A 22,499-nucleotide genomic window follows, 5' to 3' on the forward strand; every position below is an offset into this window, starting at 1 on the left:
AAAATAGAAAACCAAATGAAAAAAGTTACATTTACATTTTTCGAACAAATTCGATTTTTTTTTTCCAATGTTTGGAGCTATCCTTTTTTAATATTTAAACCAAGAAGGGGATTCAGACATTTATAGGCAACTTCAAAGTCCAGTTTAAAATAGCAGGTGAAGTTATATAGTAACTTTACAACATAAAAGGAAAAAGGTATATAAACCATATATGGCACAAAAGGAGTGATGGGGGCACCCAATCTTCTATTGAATAAAGTGGTTGAACCCGCTGAGCCAGCAAGAAAGTAGGAGGAGACAGACAGGCATGAAGATGGGCTGAGCCTCACCTGTTGTAAAAAAAAAAAAGTGCACCCTCGACTGACTGCAGAAGACAGCCACCTTCCTCAGATGATGAGAGCAAAGTGAAAGACAGCTAGAAGACAATAGAGAGCAAACTTTGAGGTCAAAATAAAAACAGCAATGGCAACTGTGCGACATGCAACACTTTTCCTTTGCATCTTATTGATGCTTTCCCATGGACTGAGCTTGCACAGAGTGGCCCGCTCTGCACACAATGAGACAGAAAGAAGCAGTGATCAAGAAACAACCTCAGGATCGGAAACAGACCACGAGACGGAGGACAGTCATGGCGAAAGCGGCGGTCATGGCGAGGGCGGTGGTCATGGCGAGGGCGGTGAGCCCATCACTACTCTGCCCATTGTGTCTTGGAAGTGGAGTCATGTCTCGGTCCCATATTTAGTGGCTCTGTGGATTCTGGTCTCCTGGATCTGCAAACTCAGTAAGTCCATCAATGTTTATTGCGTGAAAAAAATAAAAAGTGAAGATGCTTGTACTTTCCTCTTCTTATTTTGGCTTGTTATTATCAACACTTATTTGAGGAATCGATCTCTAATTGATTATCAAATTAGCGGATCATTATTTTTGAAAATCGGTTAATCGTAATAATTTTACCCATTTTCTGACACACCAAACCTACAACTGAATCGCAAATAATTTATTGTAGCATTTTCTGCTCAGTCAATTTGTTTTTTAATAAAGTGATGGGGAAAAAAATATCCATTTGACAAAACATGCAACCGATTAATCGAGTATTCAAATAATCATTACACTACAGTCGAAATCTTGATTGATTAAAATTTCGGGGTCGTATTCGGGAGAAATAACACTTGATAGGATTAATGATAATAAATCTGGAGAGGCCTTGCTTGGAATGTTATGAGATGACTTGCATGTCATTATTTGTGCCTAAACACCAAAAACATGGCCAACCCTGTGGACACTGTAAATGATTGCAAGTGTGCGTGTGTCCATGTTTGTGTACACTTCATGATACATAAATAAGGGGATGTGCACTTCCTTATTGAATATGATGAAGGATTTGTGCAGGTCATTGAAAACAATGTTATTTTGTGTACGGAAAAAGATAAATGATCCAGCATTGAACTGTCACAAGTTGCAACAAACGTTGTTGTGATGTTTTGAGACGGTGCTTCCGTTTATCATCGGTGGGTCGAAACTAGAACTAGTACTGCAAATCCAAACAACCAAAAATATGCGCACACCCTCACTGTTGACTTTAACATCGGGACAATGACACCAATTTTCCCAGATTTTGTTTCCTGCTCGGGGAATCACAATGCTTTCTTTCTTTGTACTTGTGTTTTGTTTTTTTAGTGTTCTCCATGACTCAAAGTGTCATAGACATCAGCAATGAAATTTATGACCCACTTCTCGTGCTGGATGTGTCATTAATGACAACTTTAAAGTTCAATTCCCAGCACAATTCACCTTTACTAACACGGTAACCCATATTAGCTGTTATTACTCATCTTTATCTGAGTTTATAATGTGAATCCACGCTCTATTTATAACTCACTGGAGAGCTGAAGCCAATTTAAGCAAGTCAGCAGTTAAAAATCAATATTACGTCATAACCAGAGTTGCACACCTGTGTGAGAGCTCATATGTCAAACTAGCAAACCTTTTCTAACAAGGCTTTTTGTGCCTTGTCCTGCTCAAACAGGACGGAACACTTCAAATAAAACCTCCAGTCATACTTGCTCGAATCAGCAATTTTCATACCATATATATAAAAAAAAAAAAATGTAAAGGTCAGATTACGACGGCATGCAGAGCCCACTAAATTGCTTTTTATATCATAAATTTATACGCCGCAGTTGAATTGTATTTCACTTGAGTGCACCAAATTGCACATTTTCAGAACTTTCCATCTGTCTTTAACTAACGATTGCGTAACAGTGTCAATTATTACACAGCCTAAAGCTGCAAGATGAACCAGTTGAAATGTAGCCAAACACATCCGGAGCTTTACTTATCACGTAATCCATACCGGACACCTTTTCTGGACATCCGTTACACTAAGTCAACTTTCAACCTTGCTCATGGAGGAGATGCTGAATATATAAAAAGGCCGAGTTGTGTTTTCGGCTCACTCCGTCGTTTGACCACTGGACAACTCAAAGGCAAAGATAATTAAGAGTAAGAACTTTTTTTGCCCAAATGGAACCACGTGGACACGCACACGTTTGGCTTCTCGGGTTAGTACTGTTGATTTGTTTTATTCCCGGGGTCACGGCGGAGAACGGCGACCATCAACATTGCAAACCCGATGCAAGTGGTCATGAACACGCCTCCAACATCACCGGGATACCCATCGTGTCTTTTAAGTGGCATCATGTGGAGAGCCCTTATCTGATTGCGTTATGGATCATTGTTGCTTTTTTGTCAAAACTGGGTATGTAAAAATAATATTTGTTTATAGACATCCTCTTTAATAATAATATGAGTCTTATGCTCAGAATGTATTGTAGTTAAAATCATGCTACATGTGATTCAACATATTTCATGTTATTTTGGTTCCAAGAGGTCTTAGCAATAACACATAAGAGTAATTAAAAAGTTTTCTATTCTTAAATGAAGTAAAAAATTCAAAATAAAAGTCATCTAATGAATGCAACCCACACAACATAAATAATCCGCACTGACATAAATCAATATTGTGAAATAAGTGCCTTTTTTCTTTTACTGGTTCACTGAGCTTGATTATTAAGCCATAAAGTCAAGCAACCTTAACCAAATGTCTGTTTAGTTATGCAAAGTAATCTCCGGCCATTTATATTCACAACCATGGTTAATGATATGCCAAGGACAAAAAGTTCAAGAGTCGATCATTTGCAAATTTTGCAAGTTTAGGTTTTGTGATTTAGTTGGAGCTAAACTGGAGCTAAAATCCCCCAAATTAATTTGGAATGAGATTTTAAATAAACTCCCTTCACTTTAAATTCCTTTCCTGAGTTTCATTTATTTCTCTCGCTGCCACCTAATTAATTCTGTGACATTTCTTCATCTCTCAACAGTAATCGAGGCCAACCATCATGTGACAAATATAATCCCAGAGAGCGCCCTGCTCATTTCCTTTGGCTTCATCCTCGGCGGCATAATCTGGGGTGCGGATAAGGTCCAGACCTTCAAGTTGACCCCGACCGTTTTTTTCTTCTACCTGCTGCCCCAAATCATCCTGGATGCGGGCTATTTCATGCCAAACAAACTATTCTTCACTAACTTGGGAACCATCCTGGTCTACGCTATTATTGGGACTTGTTGGAACGCTGCTAGCTTGGGCCTCTCGCTATGGGGTTGTCACAAGGGAGGAGCTATGGGTAAGAATCATCTTCATTGGCCAATTACGTTAAAAACACAACAGAAAGTTTACAAATAATATATACGGTATTGCATACACATACAAACTGTACATAACTGCAAAGTCTGTCTTCTGACCTTCTGCAGGTGATCTGGAAATCGGCCTGCTGCAGTACCTTCTTTTTGGCAGTCTGATAGCCGCTGTGGACCCGGTAGCCGTCCTAGCTGTGTTTGAACAGGTCCATGTCAATGAGGTCCTCTTCATCCTGGTGTTTGGAGAGTCACTCCTCAACGATGGCGTGACAGTGGTTTGTAGACTCCATTCTAATATGACAATACAATATGAGCATGTACCACAAAATGACTCTTGGTGTGCCACAAGGCTCTATGTTGAGACCCTTGTTTTTACATGGCCAGATAATTAGCACTGAGTAACCACGCTTTTCCCCAACAAACCCAAAATAATAATTTTCTCTCTCTACTTTAGGTGCTCTTCAATGTATTTGATGCATTTGTCTCTCTGGGAGGAGCCAAAATTAATGCTGTGGAGATAATTAAAGGAATAAGTAAGGAGTCTTTAAATATGATTTGTGGGAATAATATGAAAAATTTCAAATAAATATTCTCCTTTGTCTCCAGTTTCCTTCTTTGTGGTGGCGTTCGGCGGCTCGCTACTCGGTATGGTGTTTGGTTTGCTGCTCTCTCTTCTGACCAGATGCACGAAAAATATTCAGATCATTGAGGCCGGCTTCATTTTCGTGTTGGGGTACCTCTCCTACCTCACTGCTGAGATGCTCTCCCTTTCTGCCATCCTTTCGTAAGTGCTCTTGAGCTATCAAACCATTTTTTCCCCCTCCCTAACTCATTCTAGGTTTTAAATTTGTTAGTTGTGCTTCCCCACTTTAGAATTGTCTTCTGTGGCGTCAGCTGCCAAAAGTACATCAACGCAAACATGGATGAAAGGTCCGTCACCACGGTCAGATATGCCATGAAGGTGCTCGCCAATGGATCAGAAACCATCATTTTTGTTTTCCTGGGAATATCTGCCGTTGATAAGGAAATATGGGTGTGGAACACGGGCTTTGTCCTCCTCACACTCTTCTTCATCTTTGTGTATCGGATCATTGGTAAGATTTGAGGTCTTTTTTGATGTGGAATTTCTAAATGTGATGGCTGAAAATTCCCCCAACAGGTGTTTTTTTCCTAACCTGGATCATGAACAAATTCCGGCTGGTTCGATTGGAGTTTATTGATCAGATTATTATGAGCTACGGTGGCCTGCGAGGGGCAGTTGCTTATGGCCTGGCAGTGATGCTGGATGGAAACAAGATTAAGGAGAAGAATTTAATGGTCTCCACGACTTTGATTGTAGTTTACTTCACTGTCATCCTTCAGGTATTGATTTTACGTCCCCAAAAAGACTCTTGGAAAAGTTTTTGATTGTGGTCTGTTTTTTTTTTTGGGGTTGTAGGGAGTAACTATGAAACCTCTCGTCACTTGGCTGAAAGTCAAGAGAGCTGCAGTGACCGAGCTCACACTTATCGAAAAAGTGCAAGACAAGGTGAATTTAAGATCAGTTTTCAGCCCCTCTACTGAAATAAACCTCCAAGACTTAAACTTTTTTTTTTTTTCAGGTATTCGATCACATGCTGGTCGCCATCGAAGACATATCGGGACAAATTGGACATAACTACATGAGAGACAAGTATGGCAACACTTTGATTAGGATTGAAATTTTTAACTGAACATTTTTTGCTTTCTGTGAAGGTGGAATCATTTCGAGGCGAAATATATGTCGAGAATTTTCATGAAGCCATCCGTAAGGAAGAATCGTGACCATGTCTTCAAAGTTTTCCATAAACTGAACCTTAAGGATGCTATGAGCTATGTGGATGAGGTGGGTGACCTAAACAGCTTCTATTTCTTCTTGCATATTCCCAACATCAAAAATAATTTTTCTGTTGGTGCAGGGTGAACGCAGGGGCTCTCTGGAGTTCATCCGAAACGAATCGGCATTCGTTGACTTCAAGAAAAAGTATGGTGACAGTTTCTCTGAGATGATGCCAGACATCATGGCTGACATGGCAGATGATCGTGGTACAATGTCCTCCATGGGGTGAGTGGACCAAAATACCAATTTCAGGTCTTCTACACTCGAATATAAAATAACTGCTTCGGTTTCACCTTCATAGACGAGACCCTGTGCCATCAGTGAGTTTGGAAATGCACCAGCAGTCCATAAAAGGTGTGAGGGAAGCAGAGGACATTAACAGCCATCATTTGCTACAGCAACATTTGTACAAAGGCAGAAAACAGGTATCACGTTCAAAACATCAAACTTTGATCATAAAGAATGAACTAATTTCTATTCTCAACATGCTAGCACCGACATAGGTATAGCCGGAGTCATTTTGACCTCAACAAAGATGAAAACGAAGTGCAGGAGATCTTCCAGAGGACCATGAGAAGTCGTTTGGAGTCATTCAAGTCAGCAAAAATGGGCGTTGCTCCGCCAAAGACCATAACCAAGCATCAAAAGAAAGACCAGCAACAAAAGGTCAAGCGGGGAGGCCAGCCGAGATCAATGCGTTGCGAAATGACTGTTTGTAAATAACAATTTTTCCTATATTGCAGATGTCATTCAGAAAAACAACAGATAAAAGTAAAACTTATCATTCCGGTGATGAAGATTTTGAGTTCTCAGAAGGAGACAGCGCTTCTGGCTATGAAGCATCAGGAGATTCACTCCCCATGAGGGTCAACTACAGAGTGGGAGGTAAAATCAATCCATCACTTGACCCACTTATTCATTCCAGACTTGTAATCTATTTATCATTCTCCAGCTGGAATTGAGAATCCAGCCTTTATGCCAGATCTGGACTCTCTGGGGCCCATGCAGATTCCACCGTGGTTAGCGGAGACCGAGCTCCATAGTAGCATGGTGGCCCCCTCCCAGAGGGCCCAAGTGAGGCTGCCTTGGACACCCAGCAACCTGCGACGCCTCGCCCCGCTACGCATCAGTACTCGTTCCACCGATTCTTTCATGCAAGCTGACGTACCTGTTACGCAAGAGAGGGATGAAGATGAGTTACCGCCGCCATTGACGCCACCACCTCCACCACCTTCTGACAGGCACGGGGGTCACATGTAGCCTCCCATCTTCATCTCCTTTAACTTGGCTGCCAAAGACACAGAACATTACCTCAGACTTTGCACTGTCTCCTCTCTAAATATTGTCAAGGGAATGTTTTGTTTTTTTTCTCCGAGACTGGTTAACTCCTTTAGAACCTTTGTACTGGTGACACTTTGACCCATGTAGATTTATCATCACCATTTGCTAAACACGTGTGGGAGATGCATGTTAGCATCAGGTGCAAAATGCACACAAATATTTTTTTTTTTTCAAGGGATGCAATATGTACAGCTTTTTATTTATTAATATAACCCATTCAATGAAGATGTGGAAGCTACAGAGTAGCATTAAAGATATTTTTATCTGAATAATCTTTCAACCCAAACAACTATATAGCGTGTTTTTTTCATCCATACGGCAAAATATTTGGATGATAGTCACCAGCTGTTATAATATTTCTCTCAAGAATACTTTGACCAAGTAAAATATTAGACTGTTTCATGTAGATTTTTTAAATTAAAATGAAAAAAGAATGTGGAGTTTATTTATTTATCATTCTTCTTACACATCCATTTCCTCCAATTTTCTCTGTACACTAACGAAGGTGCAATGAAAAGAAAGTTATTATTATTATTCCTAATTTATAAACACAGCATTCAACAAGTTACACGTTTCCACCACTAAGAGGCAGAGGGCACTTATTCATTACCAGTCAATTAAAATTAATAATTCTAACGTAATTTAAAAAAAAAAAAAAAAAGTCGAAAAATAACCCTGACTCTGCCATTTTTAATCCTGTTTGCCTCATTCAATCTTCAAATTTATGCCAAACGTAAATTACCGGACGGCTATCTGGACGTGACGTCACGCCGATTACGTCAGCACCCGCATATTAAAGTGCCTTTTGCGTCTAAAGGACAACGTGAATCTACTCTCCGACATTTATTTCATCGCCTGACCACGGGAAACAATCACCATTAATGGAGTAAAAATGAAAATGAGAGGTGTAAGTTAAAGTAATAAGAGAGAAATTGGCAAAAGCCAAAGAAAGTTTGAACTTATTGACTGTCTCTGGAGTTCAAGGCAAAAGGAGTGCCTTCAAATTTTCTTGCCCTATTGAACGAATCAAATGCATCCATGTGGATTAGCATACATTTGGCTCCTCTGCTCAGTCTTGCTGATTTCGGTGGTCCTTGGTTCCTCGATAGCTGAAGATGAGACAGCAAAGCATCAAAATACCAGTGGAAATGGCACCAGGATAGACATTGTGTCCTTTAGGTGGGATCATGTGAAGGGTCCTTATATAGTTGCATTAGGGGTACTGGTGGCCTTTTTGGCAAAACTAGGTAAGTAAAAATTCCAGAATATTGCCTTTTTTTTTTTACTTCTGTGATACTTCTCTGATGGTCTATCATAAACACTATTTGTTCTATGATATTCTTTATTCCCCAACAATCCTATTATCTTCAATTTCAAATTCCATGTTCCTCCACAGTGATCGAGGCGAATCATCATGTGACCTATATAATCCCAGAAAGCGCTCTGCTCATTATCTTCGGCTTCATCCTGGGTCTCATCATCTGGTGGGCAGACATAGTGCACCTCTTTGAGTTGACCCCCACCGTATTTTTCTTATACCTGCTTCCTCAAATCGTCCTGGATGCCGGCTATTTTTTGCCAAATAAGCTGTTCTTCCGAAATATTGGAACCATTCTGGTCTATGCCATTATTGGGACTTTATGGAATACTGTCAGCTTGGGGTTGACCCTATGGGGCTGTCAGAAGGATGGAGCCATGGGTAAGAAGATGCTAAAGGTTCAAGTCAAAGCTTCCCACTATTAAATGTTTTTGTCTGCCTTTTGTTTTCAAGGTAATTTGGACATGGCCTTGCTTCAATATCTTTTATTCAGCTCTGTAATTGCCGCAGTGGACCCGGTGGCTGTTTTATCCGTGTTTGAGGAGGTCCACGTCAATGAGGTCCTTTTCATTCTGGTGTTGGGCGAGTCACTCGTCAATGATGGTGTGACAGTGGTGAATATGCAGAGCCGTTTACTAACTCTTCATTGACAGTAAATAAGGAAATTAGCCGTTGTAATTGGACCTATTGAATGTTGTATTAATTGCTGTGCTGTTTTTTTTTTTTTTTTTAGATGCTCTTCAATATGATTGAGGCCTATATTTCCCACAACAAGGCCTACATTGATGTTTTGGATATACTCAGCGGAATAGGTAAGGAGTGAGATTGTCTTAAGGAGCAAAACAATGTTTGAGATTTCACTTCCTGTTTTGTCCAGTGTCCTTTTTTTTAGTGGCAGTTGGCGGCTCGCTCCTCGGTGTAGTTTTTGGTTTGCTGCTCTCGCTTCTGACCAGATACACAAGAAGCATCCAGATTATCGAGCCGGGTTTTATCTTTGTGGTGGGGTACCTCTCCTACCTGACTGCTGAGATGTTGTCCCTTTCCGCCATCTTGTCGTGAGTCCTTTCAATCCGATTACTGTTTAATGTACTGGCCAAACGTTTTGAAATTTTCTTAGGGTTTTCAGCTGTGGCGTGGTCTGCAAAAAATACATCAACGCAAACATGGATGAAAGGTCCGTCACTACGGTCAGATATGCCATGAAGGTGCTCGCCAATGGATCAGAAACCATCATTTTTGTTTTCCTGGGAATCATAGCCATTGATAAGGATTTATGGGTGTGGAACACGGGCTTTGTCCTCCTCACACTCTTCTTCATCTTTGTGAATCGCTTCATCGGTGAGATTTGATCAGATTTTAATAGTTAAATGGATACAATGATTTACAAGTTTGTGTGCAACAGGTGTTTTTTTCCTAACCTGGATCATGAACAAATTCCGGCTGGTTCCTTTGGAGTTCATTGATCAGATTATTATGAGCTACGGTGGCCTGCGAGGGGCAGTTGCTTATGGCCTGGCAATGATGCTGGATAAAAACACGATTAAGGAGAAAGATTTATTGGTCTCCACGACTCTCATTGTAGTTTATGTCACGGTTATCCTTCAGGTAGGTTTTTGTTTTCTTAAGAGGATTTTAGATTGGTTGATGTGGCTCAGTATTTAATTTGCAGGGATTGACGCTGAAACCTCTTGTCGCTTGGCTGAAAGTAAAGAAAGCTTCGGATGCTGAGCACACGCTCATCGAAACGGTGCAGAATAAGGTGAGGGTTTAAAAAAAAAAAGTGTATTTACACAATTAAAACACAATCCTGTTGTTCAATTAGGTCTTCGAACACATGCTTGTTGCAATTGAAGATATCGCCGGGCAATTTGGTCACAACTACATGATGGATAAGTATGTGACATCATTTTTTTTTTTTTTTAAATTGGGGTTTGAATGGTGCTCTAAGCGTTATTTACTGCGCAGGTGGAATCATTTTGAAAACAAGTGGGTGGCGCCCATTTTGATGAAGCCGTCGGCGAGGAAGAATCAAGATTACGTTTTCAAAGTTTTTCATCGGCTCAATCTCAAGGATGCTATAAGTTATGTGGCCGAGGTTGGTACCTACCGCACACGGTAAAATATCTTCTTAATCGTTCTAAACGCTATAATTGGATGCAGGGCGAACGCAACGGTTCTTTGGGACTGATCCGGAATCAATCTGGAGTGATTGAACTCGAGAAAAGGTTTGCGCAAAGATCCTCGGAAGCGATGCCTGACATTATGGTGGACAATCACCGCGCAGTGTCCTCTTTGGGGTAAGTCAATCATTTCAACGGGTCGAGATAATTGAGTGGCCATTTTTGATCATTTTACCCGAGTAGACGAGAGCCTTGGCCTTCGGTGAGCTTGGAAATGCACGATCAGTCTTTCAAGGGTGCGAAGCAAACGGAAGACATCAGTCACCACCTGCTGCAGCAACACTTGTACAAAGGCAGGAAACAGGTAGCGAAGTCCTAAAAGCAAAATAAAACACAATGTAATGATTAATTCCAATTTTTTTGTATCCCAGCATCGGCATAGATATAGTAGAAGCTATATCGAGGTCAACAAAGACAAAAAAGAAGCGCAGGAGATCTTCCAGAGGACCATGAGAAATCGTTTGGAGTCTTTTAAGTCGACAAAGATGGGGGCCGTTGCAAAGACAGGAGCAAAGTACCCCAAAAAACTCCACGACCATAAGGTTAAGTTTTCATGATTGAAATGTTGGAATTCAGCTGGGTTTTGAATTTGATAAAAATATTTCTACACCTTTTCTTCTTGCAGATGTCATCGGGAAAACTTTACCGTTATGAAAACGAAGGTTTGCAACGAAGTGGGTGAGAGCGTTTTATTTTGACATTCATAATATTTCTTTTCTAGAGCCTGATATAGTAGAGGAGGGCAGCACCTCCAGCTTCGAGGCATCGGATGACTCACTCACCATGAAAGTCCTCCGTAAAGCAGAAGGTAGATTCCATCCATCGGCTTCTCCTAGAAGAATCCAAACACTGATAGAAAATTTGAGAAAATCATTTGGGGTTTTTTTTTGGGCAGAAAATGAGAACCCAACCTTCCTGATGCAAATGGACCCGGCAGAATCAACGCTGGCTCCTCCATGGTTGTCAGAGACGGAGGCTGACAGCAACATAGCAGCCCCCTCGGAGAGGGCCCGGGAGAGATTGCCGTGTACGCCCAATAGCAAGCGAAGCCTGTCGCAATCCACGGACTCCATCGTGCAGGCTGAAGCAGCAGCCGGGGAAGACAGTAGCGACGAAGAGCTCCAGCCACCAGTAACTCCGCCGCCGCCACCACCACCAGCATCTTCACCACCTTCCAACTGAGAGTGATGAGCAGGGCTTGACATGAACTTCTGCGGCTTTCTAGCCACTTAGCATTTTTCGCTCACCGCAATCTAGTTGTTGGGAGTTAGGCACAACTAAAAACAAAGCACTTGAGTAAACTTTCAGACTGGATCTGAATGTGTTGGCCGACACCACTTGAGAAGGCTGACTCAGAGAAGAGATCACAATAAATGCACTTGGACCAAAATACGTGGCTTTGCCTTTTTTTTTTTTTTTTACTTCATTTTTTTCCCTCTTCATTACAATTATATCTCCTTGCAAAATTATTTCAAGTGTTTTTCTTAGCAACATTTGGACAAATGATATGTATTCTATATACAGTAAATAAAGACATATTTCTTCACAAATAGTCCATTTCAGATGTTTCGAGATGTTTCGTAATATAGTCTAATATTATTTGTTCATTTCCAGGATCCTTGAGGTAGAAATGCGACCCATCAAGCATCCTGACGAGGAAGTCTCCTGTTGTGATGTCTTTCCATGCTGTTGACAAACGATGCAATTAGATGCATACAAAATTAGCTTTTTCGCCATTTCATGTATGTTGTTGATTTTCAATACCCATGTGAGTTGTCACCACTGTTGTATTATTTCTGTATCAGAGCACTGACCTTGTAAATCATGAGGAATATCATCTTTGCCGTCAAAGCATGAGACTGGGCAGGAGAGGAATGGACTTAATGCCGTGTTACACCTGTAACAAATCAAGCAAAACTTATTATATGCAAATATAAATGTATTTTTTTTATTTGAATGAAACCAAGTTGTGAGCCCACTTGTAGTTCTCGACAACATGTAGGTCAGCTTTAAGCGCAGGAAGGAACAGTTGCAGAACTTCGGGGTTGGCCAGAAGCTCAGGCGGAGTTCCCCCGATCGAACCCAGCCACTTGAGAAAGTCCTTGTCTGATAAGTCACTTCTCTTTGTGGTTTGGATCCGAGTCTCAGACTATGACAAGACCAAATGATCTGACATCAAGTTCTAAATATCAGACAAGAACAATACCACAAAATCATTGCAGAATTTCTTATGAATTAAATGGAATCAGTAATTTGTTTATTTGACTCATTTTAATCCCTAAAGAGGAAAATCAATATAAATTCTGCTATTTCCAACAGTACAAACAATTAGCACGAGTAATTCAGAAAAATATGCGATATGTGATCTTACATAAGGTGCAGGTGCACCAGAAAGGAAAATATGAACTGGCTCAATATTGTGCAGTTTCTTCAGAGCATCTGCAACAGCATAGCTTGTATGAGCACCAAAACTAAAAAAAAAAACAGAAGGGTAAACAACATGGTATAAGAATTTATATTTAAAAATAGACAGCAGGGAAATCATGTGTGTTTTGTTTTTATACCTGTGGCCAAATAGAGCAAATGGCTTCTCTTTGAGCACTGGCAATAACAAATGAAGAACCTCATCCACAATTTGCTGCATGTTCTCAAAGAAAGGCTCTTTGGCCCGACTTTCACGTCCTGGAAGTCTGACAGAAAGCACTGGAAGTAAAAGAATAACAAAGATTCTGTAGGCAGATGTATTCACATACACTGACCACCACAATTATTATTCAAAACTATTATTAATATAGGACAGTGTCAATGCTTATATTATGTTGTTTTACCTTCTATGGAGCTGTTAAGGACGTTCCCCCAGCGTGCATAATGTATGGAGCCTCCACCTGCCCAGGGGAAGCAGATCAACCTGGCAACAGCCTCTGGCCTTTTCTTGAAACAAGTGATCAACTTTTCCATCCTGAATTTGTAAAAGTATTCAGACTTTAAAGTGACTCGTGTCTGTGTTGCCTCAACATGCAGGAAAGACACAACCGACAATAAAACAATATACAACGAATACAAAAGTAAAAGTAGAGGTTGTTGTCCTGCAAAGCTTCAGCTACTACACTTCCGGGATTGATTCTTCTTCTACGATGTGTGTCGGTTTTGACACGTAGCGACACCTATTGTGTGGAGTCGTCGTGCATTCGTCAAGTCACTTAAAAGCCAATACTACGCGAATCGAAGTTCAACGATAGTGTGAAAAGGGGAGGTGATATTATTCTAAATTTGGAGAAAGAATAAAAAGTTAGGGGGAAGTGACGTTCTTTTCTACAGTTGGTATTTCCTGACGGGGTTCCCTAGGTGGAAGCGCAAGCCTGACTTTTGGGTCAAGTTAAGTTTATTCACTAGATAGAAACAACGGAAACAGTATTCTCTTATTTGGTAATTTAGACTGAATAACCTTTAACTGCGATATTAATTAAAAATTATATCAAAGGAAAAGGTGAAAACATAATTTATTCCTCCCCCTCTAAGCGTGTTGTCCAGGAATGGAAAAAACAGACAAAGTCTCAGAGTTAGTTTTATTATTTTGAAAGGCTATTTCGGAAATGTAACTAACTGCTACTTGTTAACTTGATGGCGAGGTTAACGAGGGCGCAGCATATACATTTCACACAGTGGGCTCACTGTCGCTGCTGTCAAGGCAAATTTCGGGCTAGGGAAACCGTGGTATAATTTAATATACATATTTAAAATCGCCCGTCGCGCGACGTAACAGAAGAACGCGATAAAAAAAAAAGGTAAATATTTGTATGAGTCTCGTCTGTTGTGTTGTCAGTCCGTCGTTAATGACGATGGCTAAAGCTAACTAATGTTATTACCGTAGTTTGGTGAGTGTTAGCGGCTAACACCAGATCCACTTGAGAACTTGAGAATATTGTCATTCTTTCCTTCCAGCTTGAGCTGGAAAAAAATCAAAAGACTTAATCACGGAGGTCTACACGAATCTTGAATTACTTTGGGAAAGGCAGTGGAGAGAACTACCGGCCAAGTGATTCTCCTCCTCAGCGGCCCGGTTCCACATCAGCTGGAGCAACCGGGAGGCAGCGTTTGGACCTTCCGTGGAAGACGTTCTGTGAGCAGGGAGGGTTGGATGGTCTCTGGGTGCCGGGTCATCCGGGGAGAGAACTCATGAATGGAAAGCGGAACAACAGGTGGGTAGTCGTGCGTGACAGTTGATCGTAGTTCTTGTCGAGTTTGACACACAATTGCAGGTGCTTTCCTGCATATAAAATATTTAGGCGGCCACCTGCAGGCCAAGACATGCAGACATGTGCCCTTCATAAGTCAGAAAATAGATACACGGATCATTAAACTCCTTGCATACTGTTCATATTGTTATAATGCCGTGTGCGGCTAAATAAAGTTTTCTGAATGTGTATCAGTTGAAGCAAGCAGTTGTGTGTTAAATGATATATTACTCAAATAGCCATGCCAATCGTTGACTCAGCATTCACACAACAGTTGCCTACCGGCATTTATTTCATGAGTGCGTGAAAGAGCAAGCCTAGACCAGTTTTTCGACACTGTCAAAGTCAGGTGTTGTCAACCCGTCAGGTGGGCCTGAGATCTTGACTCACTTTGACAGCTGTGTTTGTGTGAGTGTTTCTTTTCAGCTACTGCCATAGCAACTCAAACTATTGACGAATGGTCACTGTGCTGCTTCCTGCCTTAATTACACACCGACTGAGCATGTCAGGTCATTTGTCAACTTCCGTTGTTGTTGCCAAGGGGGACAATTTGTGAGGCCCAGCTTTGTTATTGATGTTGTTTGCAGTTCTGGAGTGATACTGACTGACCTATTTTAGCTTTGCTCTGGTTTTCTATAGAGACAGAAAGTTAGGCTAAATTAGCTAATGCTACATAATGACAAATGTTTGTAGTTGCATGGATGATGACACTGAAAATCCCAATTTTCTGTCTGCTTGTTGTGTTGCAGGAGCCGCTAGCGCCCAAGCCCTTTTTTCATTGCCACAGCGACCCGGCTATGGCACCATCGGGAAGCCCATCAAGCTTCTCGCCAACTGTTTCCAAGTTGATATCCCCAAGATCGATGTCTACCTCTATGAGGTCGACATCAAACCTGACAAATGTCCTCGCCGGGTCAACAGGTAACAAAAGAGCCCTTATCTAGATGATGGAACAAATATCCATTAATCATTGTGGTTTCCACAGGGAGGTGGTGGACTCCATGGTTAAGCATTTCAAGGTGACCATCTTTGGTGACCATCTTCCAGTTTACGATGGGAAGAGAAGCCTTTACACCGCTAACCCACTTCCTGTTGCCACTGGTGGGGTAAGAGTAATCATTCATATTCATGTTGTGGTTATTACTGAAGGCGTTGTCCCTCAACTTACTAGTTCCTCTTTGAAGGTCCTGTATTATTAATTGTTGAACAAACGGACCTCTCTCATTCTCTCAGGTTGATTTGGACGTCACCCTCCCAGGCGAAGGTGGCAAGGACCGCCCGTTTAAGGTCACCGTCAAGTTCGTGTCATTGGTCAGCTGGCATCTGCTGCACGAAGTTCTCATGGGACGCGCCGTAGCTGAACCGCTGGACCTCGAGAAACCCGTCAGCACCAACCCGGTTCATGCTGTTGATGTCGTTCTTCGTCACCTGCCCTCCATGAAGTGAGATCTTGTCTGTATTGAAAATAAAAATAGATTTTAAATAGATGCATCACAATTTTTTTTTTCTTATGGTGGTCAGGTACACTCCTGTCGGACGATCCTTCTTCTCCTCCCCGGAGGGTTACGACCACCCGCTCGGTGGAGGAAGAGAGGTTTGGTTCGGCTTTCATCAGTCCGTACGGCCGGCCATGTGGAAGATGATGCTGAATATTGATGGTGAGAAAGCAGAACATTCGGAGAACATTCAGCGACTGGGCAACATTTCTTCAAATAAACACTTCTATCTGGGTTCACAGTACATTAAATCTAACGGCGTCCTTGTCCTTTATTTCAGTGTCAGCCACAGCTTTTTACAAAGCTCAGCCAGTCATCCAATTCATGTGCGAGGTCCTGGACATTCACAACATTGATGAGCAGCCTCGTCCACTCACCGATTCCCACAGGGTCAAATTCACCAAAGAAATCAAAGGTGCTTAGTCTATTATTATTTTTATTTTTACTTTTTTTGCTAACGCAATTGTTTCACTATCTTTCCAGGTCTGAAAGTAGAAGTGACGCATTGCGGAACCATGCGTCGAAAGTATCGAGTTTGCAATGTAACACGGCGCCCTGCAAGCCTCCAAACGTACGATTTTGGATTTATAAACATATTCCAAATTGTAGCAAAACCAAACTTGATGTACCCCTTTGAAATCCTCAGTTTTCCTTTGCAACTGGAGAACGGCCAGACAGTGGAACGCACAGTGGCCCAATACTTCCGGGAGAAATACAACCTGCATCTCAAGTATCCCCACCTGCCTTGTCTGCAGGTGGGACAAGAACAGAAACACACCTACCTGCCCCTTGAGGTACGTCACACATTGCCTCAAACAATTCAATTGGCCACCAATGATAGAGAATTTGTTTTTTCTTCAGGTGTGCAATGTAGTTGCAGGTCAGCGCTGCATTAAAAAACTGACAGATAACCAAACATCTACCATGATAAAAGCGACAGCCCGATCTGCCCCGGATAGACAAGAGGAGATTAGCCGACTGGTAACCCCCCCCCCCCCAAATAAATCCTTTTTATGTTTTGTCAACTTCAACATCTTTTCTCTCCTCTTAGGTGCGCAGCGCAAATTACGAGGCTGACCCATTTGTCCAAGAATTCCAGTTCCACATCCGCGACGAGATGGCTCAAGTGACCGGCCGCGTCCTGCCGGCCCCCATGCTGCAATATGGCGGCAGGGTGAGCTCCGAACCCTATATGGTACTTACCACACATCATTTGCATGTTTCTCTCAGTGCACTTTGTCAACTAACAATCAGGACTACTCACCCCGGGAAAAAAATAAATAAAAAATCAAATGCTATTTTTCCATAATTGAATTTTCACCTGCTGCCATGTCTTCATCTCTCTTCTCCTGGTGAGCTTTTTGATTCCTGCTTGCTGCCTGAATCTCCGTCTACTGTACGCATCTGTGTGCTCGCCCGCTCCAGCAGATCAACCCTACACTGTTATTGCAGAACCGCACAGTGGCCACACCCAGCGGCGGGGTCTGGGACATGAGGGGGAAGCAGTTCCACACCGGAGTGGAAATCAAAATATGGGCCATCGCTTGTTTCGCCACTCAGAGGCAATGTCGTGAAGAGGTTCTAAAGTGAGTTGGCTTGCATTCTATTTCCCGGCTGACCTCATCTCTGTATATAGTGATATTCTTTTTTGTCTTTAGGAGCTTTACTGATCAACTGCGGAAAATCTCAAAAGATGCCGGCATGCCAATTCAGGGTCAGCCCTGTTTCTGTAAATATGCCCAAGGCGCTGACAGCGTGGAGCCCATGTTCAGACACTTGAAGAACACCTATCTGGGGCTGCAACTGATTATCGTAATCCTTCCTGGAAAAACACCCGTCTACGGTATGAAGATGAGAAGCAGGAATGAAAATTAAAGATGAGTAGGGGTTCAACATTTGATTCGTCATCCACAGCTGAGGTGAAGCGGGTTGGAGACACCCTCCTCGGCATGGCTACACAGTGTGTCCAAGTGAAGAACGTAGTCAAGACCTCACCGCAGACATTGTCCAACCTCTGCCTCAAGATCAACGTCAAACTCGGAGGCATCAACAACATCCTGGTTCCTCACCAACGGTAAAGTCGACAAGCCGCCGGATGTTAAACCGGCTCATTATGCGACTGACCAAATTGTTTCATCTCCTCCACCCAGCCCCTCCGTCTTCCAGCAGCCAATCATATTCCTCGGCGCCGATGTCACTCATCCTCCAGCGGGAGATGGGAAGAAGCCATCAATCGCAGCGGTGTGTCAATAATAAAACAAAATTTTCACGCTCCGCATCTAAATATATTCCCTCCGCAGGTTGTCGGCAGCATGGACGCTCACCCCAGCAGGTACTGCGCTACCGTGCGAGTCCAGAGACCCAGACAGGAGGTCATTCAAGACTTGGCCTCCATGGTGCGAGAGCTCCTGATCCAGTTCTACAAATCCACCCGCTACAAGCCAACAAGAATTATCTTTTACAGGGACGGCGTGTCCGAGGGCCAGTTCAGACAGGTAAACGACAACGTGCTCTATCAATTATAAGTAACACATTAAAAGCACACATGACTTTACGTAGGTGCTATATTATGAGCTGCTAGCGATCAGAGAGGCCTGCATTACTCTGGAGAAGGAATACCAGCCAGGAATTACCTACATCGTTGTGCAAAAACGCCATCACACACGCCTCTTCTGTGCCGATCGTAACGAGCGGGTGAGTTTCTCTCTTAAGGCTCAGTAACAGGTTAGAAATGAAAAACGGATGAGGTTGAGATTTGATTACCTGCCAGGTGGGAAGAAGCGGGAACATTCCTGCGGGCACGACAGTGGACACCGACATCACCCACCCTCACGAGTTTGACTTTTACCTCTGCAGTCACGCCGGAATCCAGGTAAGCTTGTGAGGAAAAAAAAAGTCAAAGCGAAGTAGGTGTTTACCTTCCCACCTTCTCGTCAGGGCACGAGCAGGCCGTCCCACTACCACGTCCTGTGGGACGACAACTGTTTCACTGCCGACGAGTTCCAGCTCCTCACCTACCAGCTGTGCCACACTTACGTCCGCTGCACACGCTCCGTCTCCATCCCGGCTCCCGCCTACTACGCCCACCTGGTGGCCTTCCGCGCACGCTACCATCTGGTGGACAAAGAACACGACAGGTAAAAGATTCCTTTTTCCAAGAAACGTAACTTCTGATCCAAATAATATCTCCATCTTTTGATTCCAGCGCGGAGGGCAGCCACATCTCAGGGCAAAGTAACGGCAGGGATCCTCTGGCGCTGGCCAAGGCCGTTCAGATCCACCACGACACGCTGAGGACCATGTACTTCGCCTGAAGAGGAGCCTGAAAGCGAAAGCCAGCCGAGAGTTTGCGTGCCACCTCCGTCTCCTCCGCTGTGTTTCAAAGATGAGATTTTTTTTTTTTTTTTTTAATGCTCGTTACGGCTCAGATTTCACAGGAGCTCGGTATGCATTTGTAGACTATAGGGAAACCCAAAGCGCCCGATTATGTTCATTTAAAAACCTTTTTGGACTATTTTGTCACGTTGACGCTTTTACATGATATTTCTGGCGTGTTTTAAACGGCAAGCTGCCTTAATGTGGACACGAGTCAGCCAGTCAAGTTGATGACAGTTAGTGAAAGATGACTTACAGCCATCCCATGATGCCTTACTGTGAAGTGCATACGCTTAGACTGTTGTTTATCTTGTAGGTCAGCTGGTGTGTGATAAAAAAAGAAGTTCATGCATTTTACGTTCGGGGGGGGGGGGGGGGGGGGGATTTTAACTCGTAGCTGAATGGCCCTAATTTTTTTTTTTTGTGAGCCGTGTGTTTTATTTAAACAAAAAAAATCCAGATTTACAGAATTAGGGCAAAGATGTCTGTCGGGCTTACCTCAGGGTGTCCTTCAGTGCAATAAGGTTCGGTGATAAAGCGATTTGTATTTTTTGTTTGTCTTCAGGAAGTTTGTTTGGGATCATGTAGCAGGATGCAAAACATATATGGCGTGTGAAGGGATGCTACTGAAGTGCCTGATGGGATTGGAGAGTGCAATGTTTGCATGGAAATAAGGTTTGTGATAAGTATGGCGGTTTGCAATGTTCTTTTAACCTCACAGCAGAACCACCGAAACTCGACTTCAGCTACTGCTAGTTAAAGAATAATGTAGTATTTTCTTGAAGAAAAAAAAAAGCATATTATAGACTATATATTAATACAGTGGGACTTGAAACTTAGTATATATTCACTGCACTTAAGGGTCATTTGCCTGCATTGGAATGCATCTTTAGTCATGTAAATAGTTCCCCATTTCACATTTAATGCAGTGCCCTGATGAGAAGTGACCACTTGTTGAGTTTACTTGAACAGTCAAAAAAAAAAGCCTTTAAATCAAGAGCTTGGGCTTAACTGGACATCTGCAGTTTTCCTCTCACGAGTCCAAAGATTGAGGCGTATTTATATTTTAAGGTATTTGTCTGAGAAGTAATCATATTGGAGGGCAGGTATTATTTGTTTTGAATAAGTGTCATCGGTCTCTAAATCGGTTCACGCAAAGCACCGAGACCCCCGCAAAGTGCGATCGGTAGTGAAACATATTCTGGTCGAAGGTTCGTCCTCTGTGCCTTTATGTGATGGTGCTGAAGAAAAAACAAAAAAAGCAGAAAATCAAAGAACTATTCTCTCTATTTAACAACAATACTGTAAGGTGATTTTGTACTTTGTGTGCCTCTGTCATATGCCAAGAACAAACAAACAAAAAAAAATGATGCAGGATTGATCTGTTTTGGAGCTGACAGGACCAAATGATGTGACGAGGGGAAGTTTTGAGTGGACGGGCAATGTTAATCACAACCTTCATACATAGCTGCAGCCCTTGTGAGAAAACTAGTTCAACACAAACCTCATTGTGTTTTTGTTCGACTTTATACTGTATTCCCTCATCAGTTTACTGCCTGGTTGATGTGCACATTTGTGGGAAAGCAATAATAAAGCAGCCGTCAAGTATCTGTGAATCCACTTAATTTGCTCTTGATCCATTTTGAAATATGATTTTGGAGATGTTTACAGTCACGAGTCTTGTCTCCAAGCAAAAACGAATACGATACCTGTTGTTGGATGCATATCACACCTAATTGACAATGTTCCCTTTTTGCTGATCTTTACGCTAGTCGAGACTGTTTTGTCTTAACACTTGCCTGGTTCTAATTTAAGCCTTTTATTTAGTTATACTATTTAATTTTTGTAATAAATACCTTGTTAAAGACAAAAAAAGTGTTGTTTTGGTGGTGATAATTTGCTGAATGCAATTAAAATGTGCTCTTACAAATGGTCATGTCTTTGTTTTCTTCAAACCTGCTGCTAATAAAGTATGAAATATAATAGTATGTCATAGTTGAGCGCATTAAATTAAAAGATATTTGGATGTACTGTGATTACTGTAATTGAATTTTACATAAGTTAACAGTCTGGGGAACACACATATTATCAGACCTATATTTAGGTTAATTTTAAAAGCCTGACAATACAAGGTGTCTTTTAATTCTTCAAAGTAGTCATTTTGACCAGTCGTGATGACTGCTTTGGTTTATCCTGGGAAGCGTCACGCCGAAAAATGGAAGTGCCCTAAAACCTCACATTATCCGAAATCAATACATATGTCGCCCCCTCGCGGTCAGTTACTGAAATGCCAGTGTTGATTATTTCTGGGACTTGCAAATAGACGAGTCGTTTGTTTATATTGTTTATATTATGTTTATATTGTTATATTATAGAATTTTTATATTTAAACATATATTTAAACAATATAATCTGAACATAATATAAACAAAAATATAACGATAACAATAATTATAGTAGTAATATATTATTATATAATAGTATATATATAATCATAATAATATAAACATAATATAAACATAATTTAAACAAACAACTCATCTATTTGCAAGAAATCATTATCAAGGCTTATCCTGGGAAGCGTCACGCCGAAAAATGGAAGTGCCCTAAAACCTCACATTATCCGAAATCAATACATATGTCGCCCCCTCGCGGTCAGTTACTGAAATGCCAGTGTTGATTATTTCTGGGACTTGCAAATAGACGAGTCGTTTGTTTATATTGTTTATATTATGTTTATATTGTTATATTATAGAATTTTTATATTTAAACATATATTTAAACAATATAATCTGAACATAATATAAACAAAAATATAACGATAACAATAATTATAGTAGTAATATATGATTATATAATAGTATATATATAATCATAATAATATAAACATAATATAAACATAATTTAAACAAACAACTCATCTATTTGCAAGAAATCATTATCAAGGCTTATCTTGGGAAGCGTCACGCCGAAAAATGGAAGTGCCCTAAAACCTCACAT

General features: G+C 41.6%; 3 protein-coding genes across 8 annotated transcripts; 2 read left to right on the forward strand and 1 right to left on the reverse strand.

Annotated features, from left to right (window-relative positions):
* Positions 1-360: 360 nt before the first annotated feature.
* Positions 361-11,783, forward strand: LOC119129907 (sodium/hydrogen exchanger 3-like). Of its 5 annotated transcripts, none has more exons than XM_037263289.1 (16): positions 361-781; positions 3,381-3,683; positions 3,811-3,971; positions 4,151-4,229; positions 4,303-4,480; positions 4,570-4,790; positions 9,616-9,818; positions 9,883-9,972; positions 10,036-10,106; positions 10,179-10,308; positions 10,374-10,510; positions 10,577-10,697; positions 10,765-10,935; positions 11,019-11,055; positions 11,115-11,201; positions 11,289-11,783. In XM_037263289.1, the coding sequence occupies exons 1-16, from the start codon at positions 463-465 to the stop codon at positions 11,573-11,575; spliced, it is 2,595 nt and encodes an 864-aa protein (XP_037119184.1). In that variant the 5' UTR covers positions 361-462; the 3' UTR covers positions 11,576-11,783. The 5 variants fall into 5 exon arrangements, with proteins under 5 accessions (XP_037119184.1, XP_037119183.1, XP_037119185.1 ...); XM_037263291.1 differs by lacking the exons at positions 361-781; positions 3,381-3,683; positions 3,811-3,971; ... (1 more) ...; positions 4,303-4,480; positions 4,570-4,790 and adding exons at positions 6,855-8,142; positions 8,292-8,594; positions 8,667-8,827; ... (1 more) ...; positions 9,091-9,268; positions 9,331-9,551; XM_037263288.1 differs by lacking the exons at positions 9,616-9,818; positions 9,883-9,972; positions 10,036-10,106; ... (5 more) ...; positions 11,115-11,201; positions 11,289-11,783 and adding exons at positions 4,856-5,058; positions 5,135-5,224; positions 5,298-5,368; ... (4 more) ...; positions 6,298-6,439; positions 6,507-7,329.
* On the reverse strand, positions 9,629-13,537 carry olah (oleoyl-ACP hydrolase). Its single transcript, XM_037263295.1, has 8 exons — positions 13,222-13,537; positions 12,958-13,096; positions 12,765-12,864; positions 12,373-12,542; positions 12,208-12,290; positions 11,305-12,079; positions 11,176-11,225; positions 9,629-10,708 (listed from the first exon to the last, which is right to left on the reverse strand). The coding sequence occupies exons 1-6, from the start codon at positions 13,349-13,351 to the stop codon at positions 11,937-11,939; spliced, it is 765 nt and encodes a 254-aa protein (XP_037119190.1). The 5' UTR covers positions 13,352-13,537; the 3' UTR covers positions 9,629-10,708; positions 11,176-11,225; positions 11,305-11,936.
* A 476-nt stretch (positions 13,538-14,013) lies between these two features.
* ago3b (argonaute RISC catalytic component 3b) lies at positions 14,014-21,107 on the forward strand. Of its 2 annotated transcripts, none has more exons than XM_037263293.1 (20): positions 14,014-14,178; positions 14,336-14,592; positions 15,378-15,549; positions 15,614-15,734; positions 15,862-16,070; positions 16,150-16,286; positions 16,405-16,539; positions 16,608-16,695; positions 16,771-16,918; positions 16,986-17,105; positions 17,176-17,319; positions 17,577-17,710; positions 17,783-17,967; positions 18,039-18,198; positions 18,275-18,365; positions 18,425-18,619; positions 18,684-18,818; positions 18,895-18,996; positions 19,062-19,261; positions 19,330-21,107. In XM_037263293.1, exons 2-20 carry the CDS (start codon positions 14,574-14,576, stop codon positions 19,436-19,438), a joined length of 2,604 nt encoding a protein of 867 aa, XP_037119188.1. In that variant the 5' UTR covers positions 14,014-14,178; positions 14,336-14,573; the 3' UTR covers positions 19,439-21,107. The 2 variants fall into 2 exon arrangements, with proteins under 2 accessions (XP_037119188.1, XP_037119189.1); XM_037263294.1 differs by having other exon boundaries at positions 17,176-17,298.
* The last annotated feature ends 1,392 nt before the right edge of the window (positions 21,108-22,499 follow it).

Source organism: Syngnathus acus, chromosome 11, assembly GCF_901709675.1.
Source record: "Syngnathus acus chromosome 11, fSynAcu1.2, whole genome shotgun sequence".
Classification (NCBI taxonomy): Eukaryota; Metazoa; Chordata; class Actinopteri; order Syngnathiformes; family Syngnathidae; genus Syngnathus; species Syngnathus acus.